This window comes from Hemiscyllium ocellatum, chromosome 35 (assembly GCF_020745735.1).
Source record: "Hemiscyllium ocellatum isolate sHemOce1 chromosome 35, sHemOce1.pat.X.cur, whole genome shotgun sequence".
NCBI classification, from domain to species: domain Eukaryota; kingdom Metazoa; phylum Chordata; class Chondrichthyes; order Orectolobiformes; family Hemiscylliidae; genus Hemiscyllium; species Hemiscyllium ocellatum.
The window spans coordinates 22,174,678-22,193,691 of record NC_083435.1 but is presented as its reverse complement, the minus strand read 5'-3'; the positions used below and the strand labels follow the sequence as shown (position 1 = coordinate 22,193,691).

Below are 19,014 nucleotides of genomic sequence, written 5' to 3'. Positions count from 1 at the left end.
AGCCTTAGAGGAATCAAGGAATATGGGTGTGATATGAAACTGTTATCCCAGAGATTTGCCAGGCTGGTCCTTAATGTAGGACCTCTGTGATAGTAGAATGACTGAGGGTTCCTATTGCAGGGATAGAGAGTGGTGGCAAACTGATACAAACTGGAATTGTGAGAGAGGGCAGTCTGCTCAGAGATTGTAGACCATTAGGACTGGGAACAAGATAAAGTAGGAGGAAGGTGAACGGGCTTGGGAACAGCTTAAGATGGGAGGTCACGTGGGTCAGAGGTTATAAATGAACGGGTTAAGATAGGAGACCAGGTGGGTAAAAGGTTATATATGAAAGGGTTAAGATGGGAGACCAGGTGGGTCAGAATTTATATATGAATGGGTTAAGATGGGAGACCAGTTGAGTAAGAGGTTACAGGGGATTAGGACTGGGAACAGGTTAAAATGGGAGGCTACATAGGTCGGTGGTTGTAAATGAATGGGTTAAGATGGGAGGCCACATGGGTCAGAGGTTATAGGTGAGCAGGACTGGGTCACGCTCCTGAGAGACTCGGACCTGATCTGGCGGAGGCTGAGGCAGCTCAAGGTGAAGACGCTGAGGGAACACGAACACGAGGGAGAGATATCGGACAGAGGGGCAGAGGTCCATCTCTAGGCGATTCCTGCGCTGAGCCACCCTTCCCTAGGATGTGGGGGTGAGACTGGCCGATGCAGAGGCAGAGCACCGTTGTCTGAAAGTCTCACCAGCCTGGGTGCCGGTGAGAGACATGAGCATGATGTAGGGTAGAGTGGGGACTGGGGATCGAGATGGAGGGGAAGCAGTTGGTGAGGGTCGGGGAGGGGGGGAAGGTGACGTGTGCTTTACTCACTCACCGTGAGCTGCTGGATGTGAGCAGACTCAAGGTGCGAGTGTAATCTCAGGCCCTGCAGCTTGGCTGATGACTGTGCCAGTGACATGAAAACAGCACATTCATCAACCAGCCTCCTGGGAACTTGCCGGCTGACTTTAATGGATTCCTCTTGCCTTCCTTTCGGAACGTCGCTCTTTATGTTTTAACCCTTCACTCCCCGCCTGGGTCTTCTCCTCGCTGTGGGCAGATCTCCGTGTCAGAGGCGGGAGATTGTTTAGGGGGAGTGCGGAGATGGCAAAGGGATTTCCTCTCCCCGAATGGCGGGGGGGAGGGGTGTTGGGAATGTGGCAAACCCACCTGGCCAGCAGACAAGTCATGGAGACTTCACCAAAGCTGCATTTTTAAGAATTCCGTTCACAGGATGTGGGAATGACTGCGTGGACGAGGGCGTCCCTAGTCACCCAGTGACAGGTCGAGGGTGGCCCGCATTGCTGTGGGCCGGGAGTCGTATATCAATCAGACCGGGCAAGGGTGGCAGTTTCTGTCTCGAAAGGACCAAACGTTTCTTTTATTGGGCCAAACAGTTGGCCTCTCACGTTCACCGTCCGCCCTGACAGGATTTGAACCCAGGTGCCCCAGAACATTAGCCGGGTCTCGAGGTGAACAATCTGGTGACAGTGCCCACCAGGCCGGTGACTCTCCTTCAACTGGGGGACAGTGAAAGGGAGGTGTGAATCCTGGCTTTGCAAATCCCCAGGGGATTCCAATGCAATACGTGGACAGAGATCGCTTCCACAGCCAGAAGGTTCGATAACACGGGGTCAAGAAAATTGGCGGGAAAGCCAGAGCTGAGGGGGGTGGGGTGGGGTCGCTGGGATGGGAGGGGTGAAGGAGTTTATTTTTAACACAGCGAGTTATGAGATTGCCCTGCTCAAAAAGGCTCGAAGGGCAGAATGGCCTACTCCTGCACCTATTGTCTATTGTCTATGAGAGGTGGCACAGTCAGCTCTTGAGTACAGATTTCCCCTACTCACTCGCACAGAGAGAGAGAGAGAGAGAGAGAAAACGACCCATACATAATAACCCTCCTGTCCCCCATCACCCCCTTCTCCCCCTCCCACCCTTTCCAAATGTACCAACGCACCACGCAGACGACGGAGTGCAATTTGGACGTACTCAGTGCTGGCTTGTGCACAGCATGGTCCCACAAGGAGACAGAGGGCAAAATAACAAGCAAGTGAGGGAACTCCCTCTTCCCCCACCCACCCTTCAAGAAAAATGTGCGTCCTTTTACGAGATTTAGGTTCAACTGTCACCTGTACCCAAGGGCAAGAGCACGGTGAAAAGCATACAATGTCACCGCCCACATGGCGCCATCTTGAGTACAAAGTACCTGGGCATAAAATCCCTCAGTTACAGACGTGTGCAGATGACCCCAAAATTGGAGGTGTAGTGGACAGCGAAGAGGGTTACCTCAGATGACAACAGGATCTGGACCAGATGGGCCAATGGGCTGAGAAGTGGCAGATGGAGCTTAATTCAGATAAATGTGAGGTGCTGCATTTTGGGAAAGCAAATCTTAGCAGGACTTATACACTTAATGGTCAGGTCCTAGGGAGTGTTGCAGAACAAAGAGACCTTGGAGTGCAGGTTCATAGCTCCTTGAAAGTGGAGTCGCAGATAGATAGGATAGTGAAGAAGGTGTTTGGTATGCTTTCCTTATTGGTCAGAGCATTGAGTACAAGAGTTGGGAGGTCATGTTGCGGCTGTGCAGGACATTGGTCTCTGAGACCACCGTTTTCTGATTCAGATGTGTGAGAGCTTACCCACTGTGCCATGACTGACAAAACCACCTGTTGGATGTGCATGAGGATTGTGCCATCTCATGCTGCACTCCCCACCCCGTCCCCTGCCACATCAGTGTTGGAATATTGCGTGCAATTCTGGTCTCCTTCCTATTGGAAGGATGTTGTGAAAGGGTTCAGAAAAGATTTACAAGGATGTTGCCAGGGTTTGAGCTATAGGGAGAGGCTGAACAGGCTGGGGCTGTTTTCCCTGGAGCGTCGGAGGCTGAGGGGTGACCTTATAGAGGTTTATAAATTCATAAGGGACATGGATAGGGTAAATAGACAAAGTCTCTTCCCTGGGGTGGGGGAGTCCAGAACTAGAGGGCATAGGTTTAGGGTGAGAGGGGAAAGATATAAAAGGGACCTGAGGGGTAACTTTTTCCCACAGAGGCTGTTGTGTGTATGGAATGAGCTGCCAGAGGAAGTGGTGGAGGCTGGTACAATTGCAACATTTAAAAGGCATTTGGATGGGTATATGAATAGGAAGGGTTTGGAGGGATATGGGCCGGGTGCTGGCAGGTGGGACTGGATTGGGTTGGGATAACTGGTCGGCATGGACGGGTTGGTTTCCGTGCTGTACATCTCTATGACGGGGAGAAAAATAAAATAAAGGTATCAGGCCTACTCAAGTAGGGTGAGTGTGTCTGATCTGCTGCAGAGCGCCTCTGCCAGTGTAGCACTCCCTCTGCGCTGAATCCATTATATCTGACCCCCCCCCAAAAGTGTCTGAGACCACCCTTTTCTGATTCAGATGTGTGAGAGCTTACCCACTGTGTCATGACTGACAAAACCACCTGTTAGATGTGCATGAGGATTATGCCACCTCATGCTGGGCTCCCCTTCCTGTGTCACCGGCCGGAGCCTGTGCGTTGTAGCAACCCCTCGCCTGTACCCATTATTTGTCGCGTGGTGATGAAGTTCCAGGTAGCCTGGGCCGGGCTCCCTTCGCTGGCTGATTGGTTGTGCTTTGTGTTTGTGTTTGCAGTGTGACCCTGGGAAGTCCACCAAGTACCTGTACGAGCTGCTCTACAACGAGCCCATGAAGATTGTCCTCATGCCCGGCTGCAGTGGAGTCTCGACCCTGGTTGCTGAAGCAGCCCGGATGTGGAATCTGATTGTGGTGAGTAACACGGCTCAGGCGCCAATCAGACCCTTTTCTGTCTGTGTCTCGCTCTTTCCCCATCCCCCCTGCTCTCGACCTGCCTCCTCTCCTCTGCTTCTCTTTTTGACGTGCGATCCAATTCTGACTTCCTCCAACTCCACTGACCCAATCCCATTTCCATCTCATTCTGTCTGTTTTTGTCCAGCTCTCTCTCTCTCTCTCTCTGTTCCTCTCACTTTCTATTTCACTCAGTGGGTTAGCCCTGCTGCCTCACGGCACCAGGGACCCGGGTTCAATTCCCGCCTTGGGTGACTCTGTGCGGAGTTTGTACATTCTCCCCGTGTCTGTGTTTGTTTTCCTCCAGGTGCTCCGGTTTCCTCCCACAATCTAAAAGATGTGCAGAGGTTAGGGTGGATTGGCCATGCTAAATTATCCCACAGTGTTCAGGGATGTGTAGGTTAGATGCATTAGTCAGGGATAAACGTAGAATAATAGGGGAGTGGGCCTGGGTGGGTTACTGTTCGGAGGGTCAGTGTGACCTTGTTTCCACACTGTAGGGATTCCATGATATTCTATGATTCTATTTCCTTTCTCTCTGTCCCAATCCCTCTGCTTTATTGTCCCTATCTGTTCCTCTTCCATTATACCTCACTGTCTCTCTCCTTCTCTACATGTCTCTTCTCTCTCTCCCTGTCCCAATCCCTCCACCTGTTCCTTTCACTCTTTCACTGTGCCTCACCATCTCTCTCTCTCTCTCTGTGCTCATGTTTCTCTGTGTGTCCACCTGTCTCGCCATCTCTGGTCATCCGGAGGGTTGGTTGTGGTGAGATGATGAACTGTAACTGAACTCTCCCACATGAGCAGAAGGGATTTGTGTCGGATGTCTGATTTGTACGCTGCCTGACAGCACACCGAAACGAGCCACGTGGTTGTCTGGTTTTCCCAGGGCGGGTGAGCAGAGAGGTCAGGCCAGTTCAGCCTGAGAAGTAAACTTTTCGGAGAGCGGGCCCATTGAGTCCAAGGCTGAAGGTCCACCTCTCCCTGACCCCGCGCCCCTCACCCTATCACCCTGCGATTCCCGTGGCTAACCCACGCATCCCTGGGACAACTTAGCACGACCAGTCCATGAAACCGGAGCACCCGAGGGAAACCCACGCAGACACGCGGAGAACGTGCAAACTCCGCCCAGACAGTCGCAGTCACAGTCCAGATCTTAAAATAAGAATGTGAAGGACGCCCAGCTCCCTCCCAGTGGATTACACATTAACATCCTGTTGTGAGTGGTGCTGTGGGAGTGCTATCAGCTCTTGACTCTTAGAATACAAAACGTTACAGCGCAGTGCCGGCCTTTCCCCCCTCGATGTTGTGCCACCCTGCGGAACCAATCTGAAGCCCATCTATCCTACACTATTCCATTTCCATCTGTATGTGGATCCAATGACCATTTAAATGCCCTTAATGTTCACAAGTCTGCTACAGTTGCAGGCAGTGCGTTCCACATCCCTACATCTCTCTGAGTAGAGAACCTACCTCTGACATCTGTCCTATATCTATCACCCCTCCATTTAAAGCTATGACCCCTCGTGCTAGCCATCACCATCCGAGGAAAAAGGCTCTCACTGTCCACCCTATCTAACCCTCTGGTTATCTTATATGTCTCAATTAAGTTGCCTCTCAACCTTCTAAAACAGCCTCAGTTCCCTCAGCCATTCCTCGTGAGACCTTCCCTCCATAGCAGGCAGCATCCTGGTAAATCTCCCCTGCACCCTTATCAATGCCTCCACGTCCTTCCTATAATGTGGTGACCAGAACTGTACGCAGTACTCCAAGGGTTCTTCGATGCAAGCTCACCACCAGCACCCCTCGCCCCCACCCTCTCCACCCACCGCCATCTTAACGTGCAGCAAGTCCACTGACCCCGTCCTGCTTAAACAGCGCCTTCCAATTCCCTCCGTGGCTTCGCCCCTCTCCCTACCACTGCCAAACCCTCCAACCCTCTGCGACCCCTGCCTCCCTTTAATTCTGGCTCCTCTGGCCAGCCCCAAGCCGCACTCGGAGGCAGTACCTCCAGTTCCCCTCAGTCCCCCTCTCCGCCCCACTATCCTCCTCCATCACTCCTGTAAAACCGACCCCTCTTGGCACAAGAATTTGGTTATTTCTCCAAATGTCTCCCTGTGCCGCCGCGTGTCTGAATTTGCCTGATGGTGTCGGGCATGTTGCTCCATCGAAGGCGCTATATCAAAGCGAGGGATCGGTTAGTTCAGTTGACTGGATGGCCGGTTTGTAATCCATAGCAACGCCAGCGACGTGGGTTCAATCCCCACAACTGCCTGCGGTTATCATCGAAGGTGCCACCTTGTCATCCTCTCTCCCCTTCCCTGAGGCACAGTGACCCTCAGGTTAAACCAATCACCATGTGGTCCTCTCAGACTCTGTTGACTTTGCCTTGCCAAGGGGCTGTCCTACTTGATCCTGCAGGGTGAAATAAAATAAAGGTGTCGTATCCCAGCAACATGATCAATAAACGCAAGGTCCCTCGATAAAAATGAACAGGGATTGTTCCTGCTGTTAATTGGAAAGGATTTCTCCATTAATCTCCACTGGGGAGTTGAGACACACACACATACATACACACTCATACACACACACATTCTCTCACACACATACAGACACACACAGACGAACTCTCACACATACAGACACTCTCTCTCTCTCTCACACACACATACAGACACACTCACACATACAGACACACTCTCACACACACACACACACACACACACACACACAGATGCACTCTCTCATACACACACACACACACATACAGACACACTCTCTCATACACACATACAGACACTCTGTGTCTCACACACACATACAGACACAGTCACACATATACAGATTCACACACAGACACACATACAGACACACTCTCTCACACATATACAGACACACACACTCAGTCACACACACAGGTTCACACATAGACACAGACACACTTGTGAACTCTCTCTCTCACGCGTGCGCACACACACACACACACACACACACACTCTCTCTCTCTCTCAGACACACACACATGCACACTCCCTCTCTCACTCACACACAGAGACTCTCACTCACTCTCTCACACACGCCACACACACACATACGCACACTCTCTCTCAGACACACACACACGTGCACACTCCCTCTCTCACTCACTCTCTCACACACGCCACACACACACATATACACACACTCTGTCCCTCACACACACACACACTCTCTCTCTCTCACTCACACACACACAGACAGACACACACACCGTGGAACCAGTTGTACGTGAATGCAGGTTGACCCTTGACCTTGTTGAAAGTGTGATGGAAGTCTCCGCTGGGATTTGTGACAGGATCTTCTTCTCTGTACTCGCTGGCTGTCAGTCGTCATTAACTCCACGTCTCGCCGTCAGAGCTGAATCTGTGATTGGTTTCCTCTTTAACTTCGCCTGCATCCATTTCAGACAGAAATAAATTAGGTTGGTTTCTGTTTGTCTCATCCTGAGGAAAGATAATGAACTGAAGTGGAAGAGGGGCTGCAAGAGGTGGACAGCCCTGAGGGCAAGGGAGATGAGGGAATTGGGGAGTAGCTATATACGGGTGATGCGGTGGCTCAGTGGTTAGCACTGCTGCCTTGCAGCGCCAGGGACCAGGGTTCGATTCCAGCCTCAGGCAACTGTGTGGAGTTTGCACATTCTCCCCATGTCTGCTCTGGGTGCTCCGGTTTCCTCCCACTGTCCAAGGATGTGTAGGTCAGGTGGGATTGGCTGTGCTAAATTGCATGTAGTGTCCAGCAATGTGTAGATGTGAGCTGGGTTAGACGTGGGGTTACGGGCATAGGGTGAGGGGGTGGGTGGGTGTTGGATACTCTTAAGGGGGTCACCATGGACTTGATACACTGTTCTACGTGTGTGCTTTCAACTCACAAAGAGATGTTAGGGTGAAATGCCCAAAGATTTAGTCAAAGGGGTGACTTGAAGCAGTATCCTTGAAGGGGACAGTGTTGAGGCAGAGAGAGAACTCCACAGCTTGAAGCAACTGACGCCCCAAATGGTGGAACCACCTTTTAAAAAACGCGTCCATCGAATCTGGTCGTCACTAGCTAGGCCAGGATTTCTTGCCAATCGTCGTGGGTCTGGAGTCACGTGTAAGTCAGAGCAGGTAACTATTCCCTCACTAAAAGGCATCCAACCCCTACAGTGTGGAATCAGGCTGATTGGCCCATGGAGTCCCTACTGACCCTCCAAAGAGCATACCACCCAGACTCACCCTACACCTGTAACCCTGCATTTCCCATGGCCAATCCACCCAGCCTTTGGACTGTGGAAGGAAACTGGAGCACCCGGAGGAAACCCACGCAGACACAGGGAGAATGTGCAAACTCCACACAGTCAGTCGCCTGAGGCTGGAATCGAACCCGGGTCCGGAATTGAACCTGGGTCCCTGGCGCTGTGAGGGAGCAGCACTAACCACTGAGCCACCATGCCGTCCCAATGAATTAGATGGGCTTTATGAAAATGGCCTAGGAGAAAGTGAGGTCTGCAGATGCTGGAGATCAGAGCTGAAAATGTGTTGCTGGAAAAGCGCAGCAGGTCAGGCAGCATCCAAGGAGCTCCTTGGATGCTGCCTGACCTGCTGCGTTTTTCCAGCAACACATTTTCAGCGTTTATGAAAATGGCCAATGGTTTTGTGATTGCCAGCTTTCTTAAATTCCCTATTTTTAATGACACGGAAAAGTTCCCCAGCATCTGCCATAGCAGGATTCAAACCCACAACCCCGGAACATTGGCCTGGGATTGCGGGTCACTATTCCGGCCATATTACCGCTACCCCGTTCCCACTGCACTCGAGAGGCCAGACGCACAAGTCTGAATCCCTCGGTAGGTGTGCGTTTAGTGGAGATTTCGTCGTTTGGGAGAGGGGATTCGAGAATAAGTGTTTTAATATCAAGACATTGTTGGAATTTGAGCCAACGTTATGTAGGGCAAGGGGATTGGGAACAAATTAGGGCACACAAGCAGTTCATCTACTGAGGGTGGAGTTGAGGAGACCAGTGAGTGGTGTGACTAGGCGATCGAGAGGTGGCAAACACACGAATGAGGAATCTGGCCTGTTATTTGGATTAGCTTCATTGTCACATGTACGCAAATGGGGACAGTGAAGAGGTCACAATTCGCCACTTACAGCGCCATCTTCAGTACGGAGTACCTGGGTACACACCCAGGCCCACAGCCTGGAGGGGTTCCCATGGCAACCAACCGGGGCCGAGTATCTCCAGGGTTTGGGCATAAGTTTCCCGATTTTAACCGCTCCGCTAGAGGAGGCTTCATTAGGCAGGGTGATCAACGCCGGATCACAGCTTCAGCGAGCACGGTAATCAACATCGGATCACAGCTTCACCGAGCACGGAGATCAACACGGGATCACAGCTTCACCGAGCACGGTGACCAACACCGGATCACAGCTTCACCGAGCACGGAGATCAACACCGGATCACAGCTTCACCGAGCACGGTGACCAACACTGGATCACAGCTTCACCGAGCACGGAGATCAACACGGGATCACAGCTTCAAGGAGCACGGTGACCAACACCGGATCACAGCTTCACCGAGCACGGTGATCAACACCGGATCACAGCTTCACCGCGCACGGTGATCAACACCGGATCACAGCTTCACCGAGCGCAGTGATCAACACCGGATCACAGCTTCACCGAGCACGGTGATCAACACCGGATCACAGCTTCACCGAGCACGGTGACCAACATCGGATCACAACTTCACCGAGCATGGTGATCAACACCCGATTACAGCATCACCGAGCGCGGTGATCAACACCGGATCACAGCTTCACCGAGGACGGTGATCAACACCGGATCACGGCTTCAGCGCGCAGGGTGATCAACACCGGATCATAGCTTCACCGAGGACGGTGATCAACACCGGATCACAGCTTCACCAAGCACGGAGATCAACACCAGATCACAGCTTCAGCGAGCGCAGTGATCAACACCGGATCACAGCTTCACCGAGCACGGTGATCAACACCGGATCACAGCTTCACCGAACACGGTGGTCAACACGGGATCACAGCTTCACCGAACACGGTGACCAACACCAGATCACAGCTTCACCGAGGACGGTGATCAACACCGGATCACAGCTTTACCAAGCACGGTGATCAACACCAGATCACAGCTTTACCGAGCACGGTGATCAACACCGAATCACAGCTTCACCGAGCACGGTGATCAACACCAGATCACAGCTTCACCGAGCACGGTGATCAACACCGAATCACAGCTTCACCGAGCACGGTGATCAACACCAGATCACAGCTTCACCGAGCACGGTGATCAACACCAGATCACAGCTTCACCGAGCACGGTGACCAACACCGGATCACAGCTTCACCGCGCACTGAGATCAACACCGGATCACAGCTTCACCGAGCACGGTGACCAACACTGGATCACAGCTTCACCGAGCACGGAGATCAACACGGGATCACAGCTTCAAGGAGCACGGTGACCAACACCGGATCACAGCTTCACCGAGCACGGTGATCAACACCGGATCACAGCTTCACCGCGCACGGTGATCAACACCGGATCACAGCTTCACCGAGCGCAGTGATCAACACCGGATCACAGCTTCACCGAGCACGGTGATCAACACCAGATCACAGCTTCACCGAGGACGGTGATCAACACCGGATCACAGCTTTACCAAGCACGGTGATCAACACCAGATCACAGCTTTACCGAGCACGGTGATCAACACCGGATCACAGCTTCGCCGAGTACGGTGACCAACACCGGATCACAGCTTCACTGAGCACGGTGATCAACACCGGATCACAGCTTCACCGAGCGCGGTGATCAACACCGGATCACAGCTTCACCGAGCACAGTGATCAACACCGGATCACAGCTTCACCGAGCGCGGTGATCAATACCGGATCACAGCTTCAGTGGTGTTTGTGAATCCGGCAGTGCCGGGTTTCAGAGGATTGGAGGAAGGGTCAGGAAAGGACAGGTCTCTGTGTGCGTGGCTACTTTTACCTCTGTGCGGTGGCCATTTTACAGCTACCTTCGGGAAGGGACTGTAACCGGGGAGCCGTGGGTATATACGAGGCCAACGTCAACTGGCCAGCTCTTCCTGCGGTGACCCCTCAACCCTGAGCTGGCCTGCAGACGCCCTCACCATGGGGAACTCCATTGGCCTCAGGCCGGGCTGCGCCGGTTCTGACGGTGGCTGTTGGAACCTCAGGGCCTAGCGCTGAAATGGCCTCCTCGCTGGCAGTCGGCTGCTGATGACATGCGCCCTCTGTCCCTCAGCTCGTGAGAGAGCGCTGAACCGCTGTGAGGAAGGATCCCGAGCAGGAGGCTGGCAGTGTGGGCTTTTTGGGGGGGAGCAGGCATGTTAGTGGCTGTGGTAGTGGTGGTCAAAGAGAAATAACCTTCTCCGGGGTCGGGAAGGTTGTCTTTTTTATTGGCTCCCAGCCCCCGCACTGACCTGTTTCCACTCCCCCCCACCCCTCCATTGCCCCGTTTTCCACATGGTTCACAGGAGAGCGAGCACTGCTAGTGGGAGTGGGGTGAGGCAACAGCCCCTGTGGAGCCCGACCCAGATACGCGATGACAGGCGAGGTACAAGCCCCTGTGTGCGGTAACCCTTCAGCGGCACCAGGATGGGTGTATGGTGCGTTTCCTGCAGCCCTCGGGTAGTGACAGCAAACAGATAGCACCCCTTCCCTGTCCTTGCGCACATGCCACTACTTCACGAACCGCAGTGAGATATCTGACCTGCCGGAGTTGGGGTGGTGGTGCTTCCTCACCCAATCCGGTCTGACTCATCCCAACCTACCCCTCCCCCGCCACAGTCAGGATGGAGAAAGCCGGCCTGATTATCTCCCAGCTCATGGTAGGTGAAATGGGTTGTTGGGGAGTGGGTGGTGGTGGGGGGGGAAGGGAACCGAGGTCAATTCCAGCAGCCCAGTAAACATCACAGTCAGGGCATCTGGGGGGTGGGGGGGGCCATCAGAGAGAGAGAGAGGGCGGGGCAGAGAGAGAGAGAGGTGGGGGTACAGAGAGAGAGAAAGAAAGAGGTGGGGTTACAGAGGGAGAGGTAGGGGTGCAGAGAGAGAGAGGGAGAGAGGTGGGGGTGCAGAGAGGGAGAGAGGTGGGGGTGCGGAGAGAGAGAGGGAGAGAGGTGGGGGTGCGGAGAGGGAGAGAGGTGGGGGTGCGGAGAGGGAGAGAGGTGGGGGTGCAGAGAGAGAGGGAGAGAGGTGGGGGTGCGGAGAGGGAGAGAGGTGGGGGTGCGGAGAGGGAGAGAGGTGGGGGTGCGGAGAGGGAGGGAGAGAGGTGGGGGTGCAGAAAGGGAGAGAGGTGGGGGTGCAGAGAGGGAGAGGGAGAGAGGTGGGGGTGCAGAGAGAGAGGGAGAGAGAGGGTGGTGCAGAGAGGTGGGGGTGCAGAGAGGGAGAGAGGTGGGGGTGCAGAGAGAGAGAGGGAGAGAGGTGGGGGTGCAGAGAGAGAGGGAGAGAGAGGGTGGTGCAGAGAGGTGGGGGTGCAGAGAGGGAGAGAGGTGGGGGTGCAGAGAGGGAGAGAGGTGGGGGTGCAGAGAGAGAGAGGGAGAGAGGTGGGGGTGCAGAGAGAGAGAGGGAGAGAGGTGGGGGTGCAGAGAGAGAGGGAGAGAGAGGGTGGTGCAGAGAGGTGAGGGTGCAGAGAGGGAGAGGTGTGGGGGTGCGGAGAGAGAGGTGGGGGTGCGGAGAGGGCGGGGCAGACAGAGAGAGGGGGCGGGACAGAGAGAGATGTGGGATACAGAGAGAGAGAGTGCAGGGCAGAGAGACAGAGAGAGGGTGGGGCAGAGAGAGAGAGAGAGAGGTGGGGGTACAGAGGGGCAGGGCAGTGAGAGAGAGCAAGGTGAGGGTGCAGAGAGAGAGAGAGAGAGAGAGAGGTGGGGGTGCAGAGAGAGAGGTGGGGGTGCAGTGAGAGAGAGAGGTGGGGGTGCAGTGAGAGAGAGAGGTGGGGGTGCAGTGAGAGAGAGAGAGGTGGGGGTGCAGAGAGAGAGAGAGGTGGGGGTGCAGAGAGAGAGAGAGGTGGGGGTGCAGAGAGAGAGAGAGAGGTGGGGGTGCAGAGAGAGAGAGAGGTGGGGGTGCAGAGAGAGAGGGCGGGGCAGAGAGAGAGAGAGAGAGGTGGGGGTGCAGAGAGAGAGAGAGAGGTGGGGGTGCAGAGAGAGAGAGAGGTGGGGGTGCAGAGAGAGAGGGCGGGGCAGAGAGAGAGAGAGAGAGGTGGGGGTGCAGAGAGAGAGAGGGCAGGGCAGAGAGAGGGAGAGGTAGGGGTGCAGAGAGAGGGGACAGGCAGAGAGAGAGAGGTGGGGGTGCAGAGAGAAAGAGGTGAGGGTAGGGCAGTGAGAGAGAGAGAGAGAGGTGGGGATGCAGAGAGAGAGAGGGCGAGACAGAGAGAGAGAGGTGGGTGCAGAGAGAGAGAGGGGCGGGTAAGGGAGAGAGAGAGGTGGGGGTGCAGAGAGAGAGGGGGTGCAGAGAGAGAGGGGGTGCAGAGAGAGAGGGGGTGCAGAGAGAGAGGAGGCGGGTCAGGGAGAGAGAGAGAGGTTGGCATGCAGAGAGAGAGAGGGGACGGGCAGAGAGAGAGAGGTGGGGTTGCAGAGAAAGGGGTGATAGAGAGGGGGAGGGGGGCAGAGAAAGAGAGAGAAGGGTCCTGGTGAGAGTAGGGGGCACTGTCAGGGGTTGGTGGGGGCAGAGAGTGGGGGGTAGCAGAGTGAAAGAGAGAGGGGGCAGAGAGGATTGGAGAGAGGGAAGAGACTGTGAGGGTAAACAGGGGAGAGAGAGAGAGAGAGAGATACACACGAGTAAAGACAGAAAATGGGGCAGGGACAGAGAAAAAGGACATGGAGAGGTGGAGAGAGAGAGAGAGCAGAGAAAGAATAGTTAGAGGAACAGAGAGTGAAGGGGCTGAGAGAGAGAGAGAGAGAAGCAGACAGAGGGAAAAAGCAGAAGAGGGGCTCGGAGGGAAATTGGGGAGGAGAGGGGAGATGGAGAGAGGCAGGCAGGAGATGTGCTGAGTACAGAGAGGGAGCACAGAGGAAAATGAAAGAGAGAGAGAGATAGAGAGCGAAAGAGAGAGAGCGAGAGAGTGAATGCCTCATTGGCTGTGTCAGGTTTGTCCCTGTTTGAAGCCAGGCCGTGACTGGAATAAAGAGAAAGTCCTTCCAGCCGACCAGGGGTCACCGTGCTGAAAGGCTCCCTCGCCCGGTCTGCACACAGGAGCCCCCTTCCACTGGACCCTCTACTCTTTGACGCAGCGTTGCTCGGTAACACTGGGCAGCGATTCGGCTGCTGTATGGCTGGGAGAAGCTAGGATCGCCTCCACTTGCTACAGTGTGGCCCCTGGTCAACTGTAGAGGGGTGGGGGTGACTAAACTGTGTGAAATGAATGACCCACCTGCCCCTTTCACAAGTGTGCAGTCCCCTGGGGTCTGAGCCAACAACAAGAACACCCTGCATTTACTTAGCACCTTTCAAGGCAGCAGAGACCCCCCCCCCCCCGAAAGGTCTTCTGCCTTGACAAATCATCGAACAATGTTTAATGCTGGGTTGGCCGTTCTCCCCCACCCCACCCCACCCCCCCCCCCCCCCACCCCCCCCTGCAAAGGATTATGGGACAGGCGACTCAAAGCTTGACCAAGAGTGAGCAGATCGAACACAGCAGAGAGCTAGGAGGCTGAAGCCAATGACTGCCAAAAGGAGAGGGACTGGAATCGGGTAGGCCTGGAGAGGCGAGTCTCGGAGGAGTGCGGATTTCTCGGAAAGGGTTGTGGGACTGGGGCAGGAGGGGGAGGGGATTTACGGAGATTGGGAAAGGGGGGGGGAGGCCAGGAAGGGATTGGCAAATCGAGTGCAAGTATACCAACCTGAGATGTTGCAAGGCCGGAAACCAGCATAGTTTGGGGGGGTGGTAGGGGAGCGTGATGGGGATTGAGTGAACGGGACTTGGCACCAGCTACACGCATTTGAACATTCGGCCCCTCCACTTGGTTCTGACACCCCATATGCCACTTACCTCCTCTTGTGGTCAAGAATCAATCTAACTCTAAAAGTATTCTCTGGCAGAGAGAGAGAGTTCCAAATACAGGCCCCTTTGAAAAGGACCCATTCTCTTTATTTTGTTTTAAAGGGGAGGTAACTTATTTTAAAACTAGTTATAAGGAGGGGATGGATAGGCTGGGAGTTTTCTTCCTTGGTGAGGAGGTGGTTCAGGGTTGACCTTAAAGAGGTCTATAAAATCAGGAGGGGCACGGATAACGTGAACAGCAAAAGGTCTTCTCCCGAAGGTGGGGGAGTTCAAAGTGAGAGGCATATTTTTAGTGTGAAAGGGAAAAAGATTTAAGCGGGAAGCAACTTTTTCGCACAGAGGGTGGTCTGTGTGTGGAATGAGCTTCCAAAGGTAGTGTTGGATACCAGTGCAGTCACAACGTTTAAAGGACAATTTGGACAGGTGACATGGTAGGAAGGGTTGGGGGGGACAAAGTGAGGAGGGCAGAGGTCAGAGACAAATCCTGTGGGGGCGCTGGAAAAGCGCAGCCGGTCAGGCAGCATCCGAGGGGCAGGAGAGGCAACGTTTTGGGCATAAGATGACATTCCTGATGAAAGGCTTATGCTTGAAATGTTGACGTTCCTGATCTTCGGATGCTGCCTGACCGGCTCTGCTTTTCTAGTGCCCCCACACTTTCTCTCTCATACACTCTCACATACACTCACAAGCATACATGCACCGTCTCACAGACTTATACCCCTTTACACTCACACTCACACACATACACACACTCACAGACACTCATAACTCCCCCACATGTGTGCGCGTGCACGCGCGCACACACACACACCCACACACACATGCATACATACATACATACATAAGTTTGTGTGATGAATTTGTACTTGCAGAATTACACTTTGCTCAAAAACTGCATGAATCCATGTAAGATTCTGTCAATCCATTTTTTTTAGATGAGGCTCAGTCTGACCATTGTGGCACAGACAGTCTCACACAGGGTAGCTCGCACCTTAAGTGCACTATCTGGGCCTATGTGACACCAATTGTTAAAGTTCACTTGAGAATCTAACTTCAAAAAGGTTTTGTGATTTACATGTGAAAGAACTGAAACCAAAATGGTCATTCTAAAAGATGAGAGACTTAACAAACTATCCAGGTCTTTTTCAATATATAATTCCAGTTACATCACACTGCAAACTTTTGCTATAAATTCTGTGTCTTACGATATTATACTCCACACCCACCTGGTGAAGGAGTCGTGCTCCGAAAGCTAGTGTTTCCAAATAAACCTGGTGGACTATAACCTGGTGTTTTATGATCTTTAAGTTTGTATACTTTTTGACGGTTGAGAGAGTGAGAGTTTAAGGGCCAAACCTGGACAAGGGGGACTGGTTTAGTTTGGGTGTCACGGTCGGCATGGAGTGGTTGGGCCGAAGGGTCTGTTTCCGTGACGGATGACCCTGGTGAAGGTTGGCACTTGGGTCGCTCAGTCTCTGAGAGTCACCGAGTACGCCTGTGACCGTCTGCTCTGCTTCTCTCTCTCTCTCTCTCCCTGCAGCTCTCGTACGGTTCCAGCTCTCCGGCTCTCTCCAACCGCCAACGCTTCCCCACCTTTTTCCGGACCCACCCGTCCGCCACCCTCCACAACCCCACCCGGGTCAAGCTCTTCAAGAGGTGGGGCTGGACGAAGATAGCCACCATTCAACAGACCACGGAAGTCTTCACCTCGGTAAGGCCACCGGGTGGCGGTGTCCAGGGAACTCCACCACCACCACCGAGGGCAGGAATGGTGTCAAAAATGGCTAGGGAGGGAGTGAGGACTTGCAGGTGCTGGGCAGTCAGAGTCAAAGAGTGTGGCGCTGGAAAAGCGCAGCCGGTCAGGCAGCATCCGAGGAGCAGGAGAGTCGACGTTCCTGATGAAGAGCCTGTGCCCGAAACATCGACTCTCCTGCCCCTCGGATGCTGCCTGACCGGCTGTGCTTTTCCAACACCACACTCTTCCATTCTGATCAAAAATGGCCAATGGGCCTCTAATGTGTGTAGACCAGCATCTGCAGGGTGGGGTGGGGTGGGGAAAGCCGTGGGTGGGGTGGGAGGGGGAAAGCTGTGGGTGGGGTGGGATGGGCTGGGGAGGGGAAAGCTGTGGGTGGGGTGGGATGGGCTGGGGAGGGGAAAGCTGTGGGTGGGGTGGGGTGGGGTGGGGAAAGCCCTGGAGGCATTGATGGTGTGCTTTAAATTCAGTCTCTGAGCGTGCCCAATACCGCTGCCCTCGGAGAAGGCAGTGAGAGACTGTGGTGAGTCACTCACCTCCTGGCTCTCCCACAGCCTGCCCCACCACCTTCACCTGGGTGTTGCTTACTATCACACGTCCCTAATTACCCTTGAGACGTGGGCGGTGGTGTTGAACCGTCTTCTGACAGCCCCCCTCCCCCTTGGCGGTGTCCCTGGGGAGGAGGTGCCAGGATTTTGACCCAGCGACGCTGAAGGAACAGCGATGCATTTCCAAGTCAGGGATTTTCCTGTGCACCCTTGTCCTTCTAGTTGGTGACCAACTCCCCTCCTGACTCCTTAAAGCCTGTCCACAAGACAGGAGCGGGATGGGGTGCTCCCTACTTGTCTGGGCAAGCGCAGCTCCAACACCGTCCAGGACAAAGTCACCACTTGATTGACCACCTTACCGATTTTTCCATGTGGGCAGCCCTCGATAAGATGTCGTGTCCTAAACCTTCTCAGACTGCACCTTCCAAACCTGTGACCTCCCTACCCCTGAGAAGGACAAGGGGCAGCAGACACATGGGAACACCAATTAATCTCCGGCTGCCTCGCCGTCCTGGCTTGGAAATGTATCGTCATTCCTTCACCGACGAATTCATCGAACTCCCCTCCCATCACAACACGGACTGGAGTGGATTGAAAAGGCCCGTCTTCACCAGGGTCATCAGCAATGGACAATTGATGCTGGTACAGTCAGTGACGCCCTGCAATCCCCTGACAGAGGGACACAAGGAAATCCTTGATCAGATTATTTACGGTATTCCTGGGACTCCCCTGCAGCTCGCGCTCTGCCTCGTTGTAGAGAAACCACTCGTTACGTTGAAAGCTCTCCCTGGGTGGAGGTCTCTCTCTCTCTCACTCCGCAGCATTTCCACTTCACAGCAACAAAGGATGTGTCTGAGAAAGACCCCCATTCGTCTTCCTTCTCAGTCTGTGGGCACCTCGTGTTCCAAAAAACCCTTGAACCCTCTTCTTCCCTTGTTCGCAGCCTGGGTTCCCCACTCTTTAGGAAGGAGGTGAGAGTCCTCGAGACAGACAGAGAGAGAGAGAGAGAGAGGCGCAGAGGAGATTCACCAGGACTGATCCACAGGGATGCGGGATTTTAGCTCAAAGGTTAGGTCAGGGAAGTTGGCTTGGTTTTTCCCCTGGAACCATGGCGACTGGGGTCTGCAAGGCCATGAGCTAAGGCAGGAATAACAGAGCTGTTCCCATTGTACAAAGACCAGGAAGGGGTCAATTTCATGTTAAAGGTCATGGGCATTCAAAGGTAGACGCAGTCATGAGCTGGCATTCACTCGTCACGAGATGACGGAAGTCCAATGCAATGAAAATTGTAGATGGAATTCAGGGAACTAGACTCGGGAGGTTACAGCTGTGTGGGAAAGGTTTTGTGGCCCTTCAGGGAACCAGGATGGACGCAGTGGGCCGAATGTCCTGGTTCTGAGCTTTAATGGTCCCATGCCTCCACTCCATGGCCACTGCTGACCCCGTTTCTCTTTCCCACCTCCACGTCCTTGGCCCTGCATTTACCACTGGAATTTGGGTGCCCCAGTCCAAGGGTGGGTTATGGGATCACCGCCTCTCCCCTTCAGTGTTTCTATTGTTCGCACTCAGCAGCTTGTTCAAACTCTGGAGGAAAGCGGTGCTGGAAAAGCACAGCAGTTCAGGCAGCATCCGAGGAGCAGGAAAATCAACGTTTCGGGCAAAAGCCCTTCATCAGGAATACAGGCCAGCACTGAGGAAACAAATGTGGCTGTGGTTAGCGAGTCTGTTTCAGGACATGGTTGAAGAGCTTCAGGGCAGAGGAAATGCCCTGGGAGTTGCAGTGG

At 53.9% G+C, this 19,014-nt stretch overlaps 1 protein-coding gene across 1 annotated transcript in view; it reads left to right on the top strand.

Moving 5' to 3' along the window:
- The window catches only part of LOC132832563 (gamma-aminobutyric acid type B receptor subunit 1-like), a 336,573-nt gene that overhangs the window by 306,093 nt on the left and 11,466 nt on the right, over nt 1–19,014 (top strand). Inside the window, exons 6-7 of the mRNA XM_060850654.1 lie at nt 3,681–3,815; nt 16,470–16,640. Of these exons, the coding sequence (XP_060706637.1) occupies nt 3,681–3,815; nt 16,470–16,640 (306 nt within the window). The remainder of the gene's footprint in view (nt 1–3,680; nt 3,816–16,469; nt 16,641–19,014) is intronic.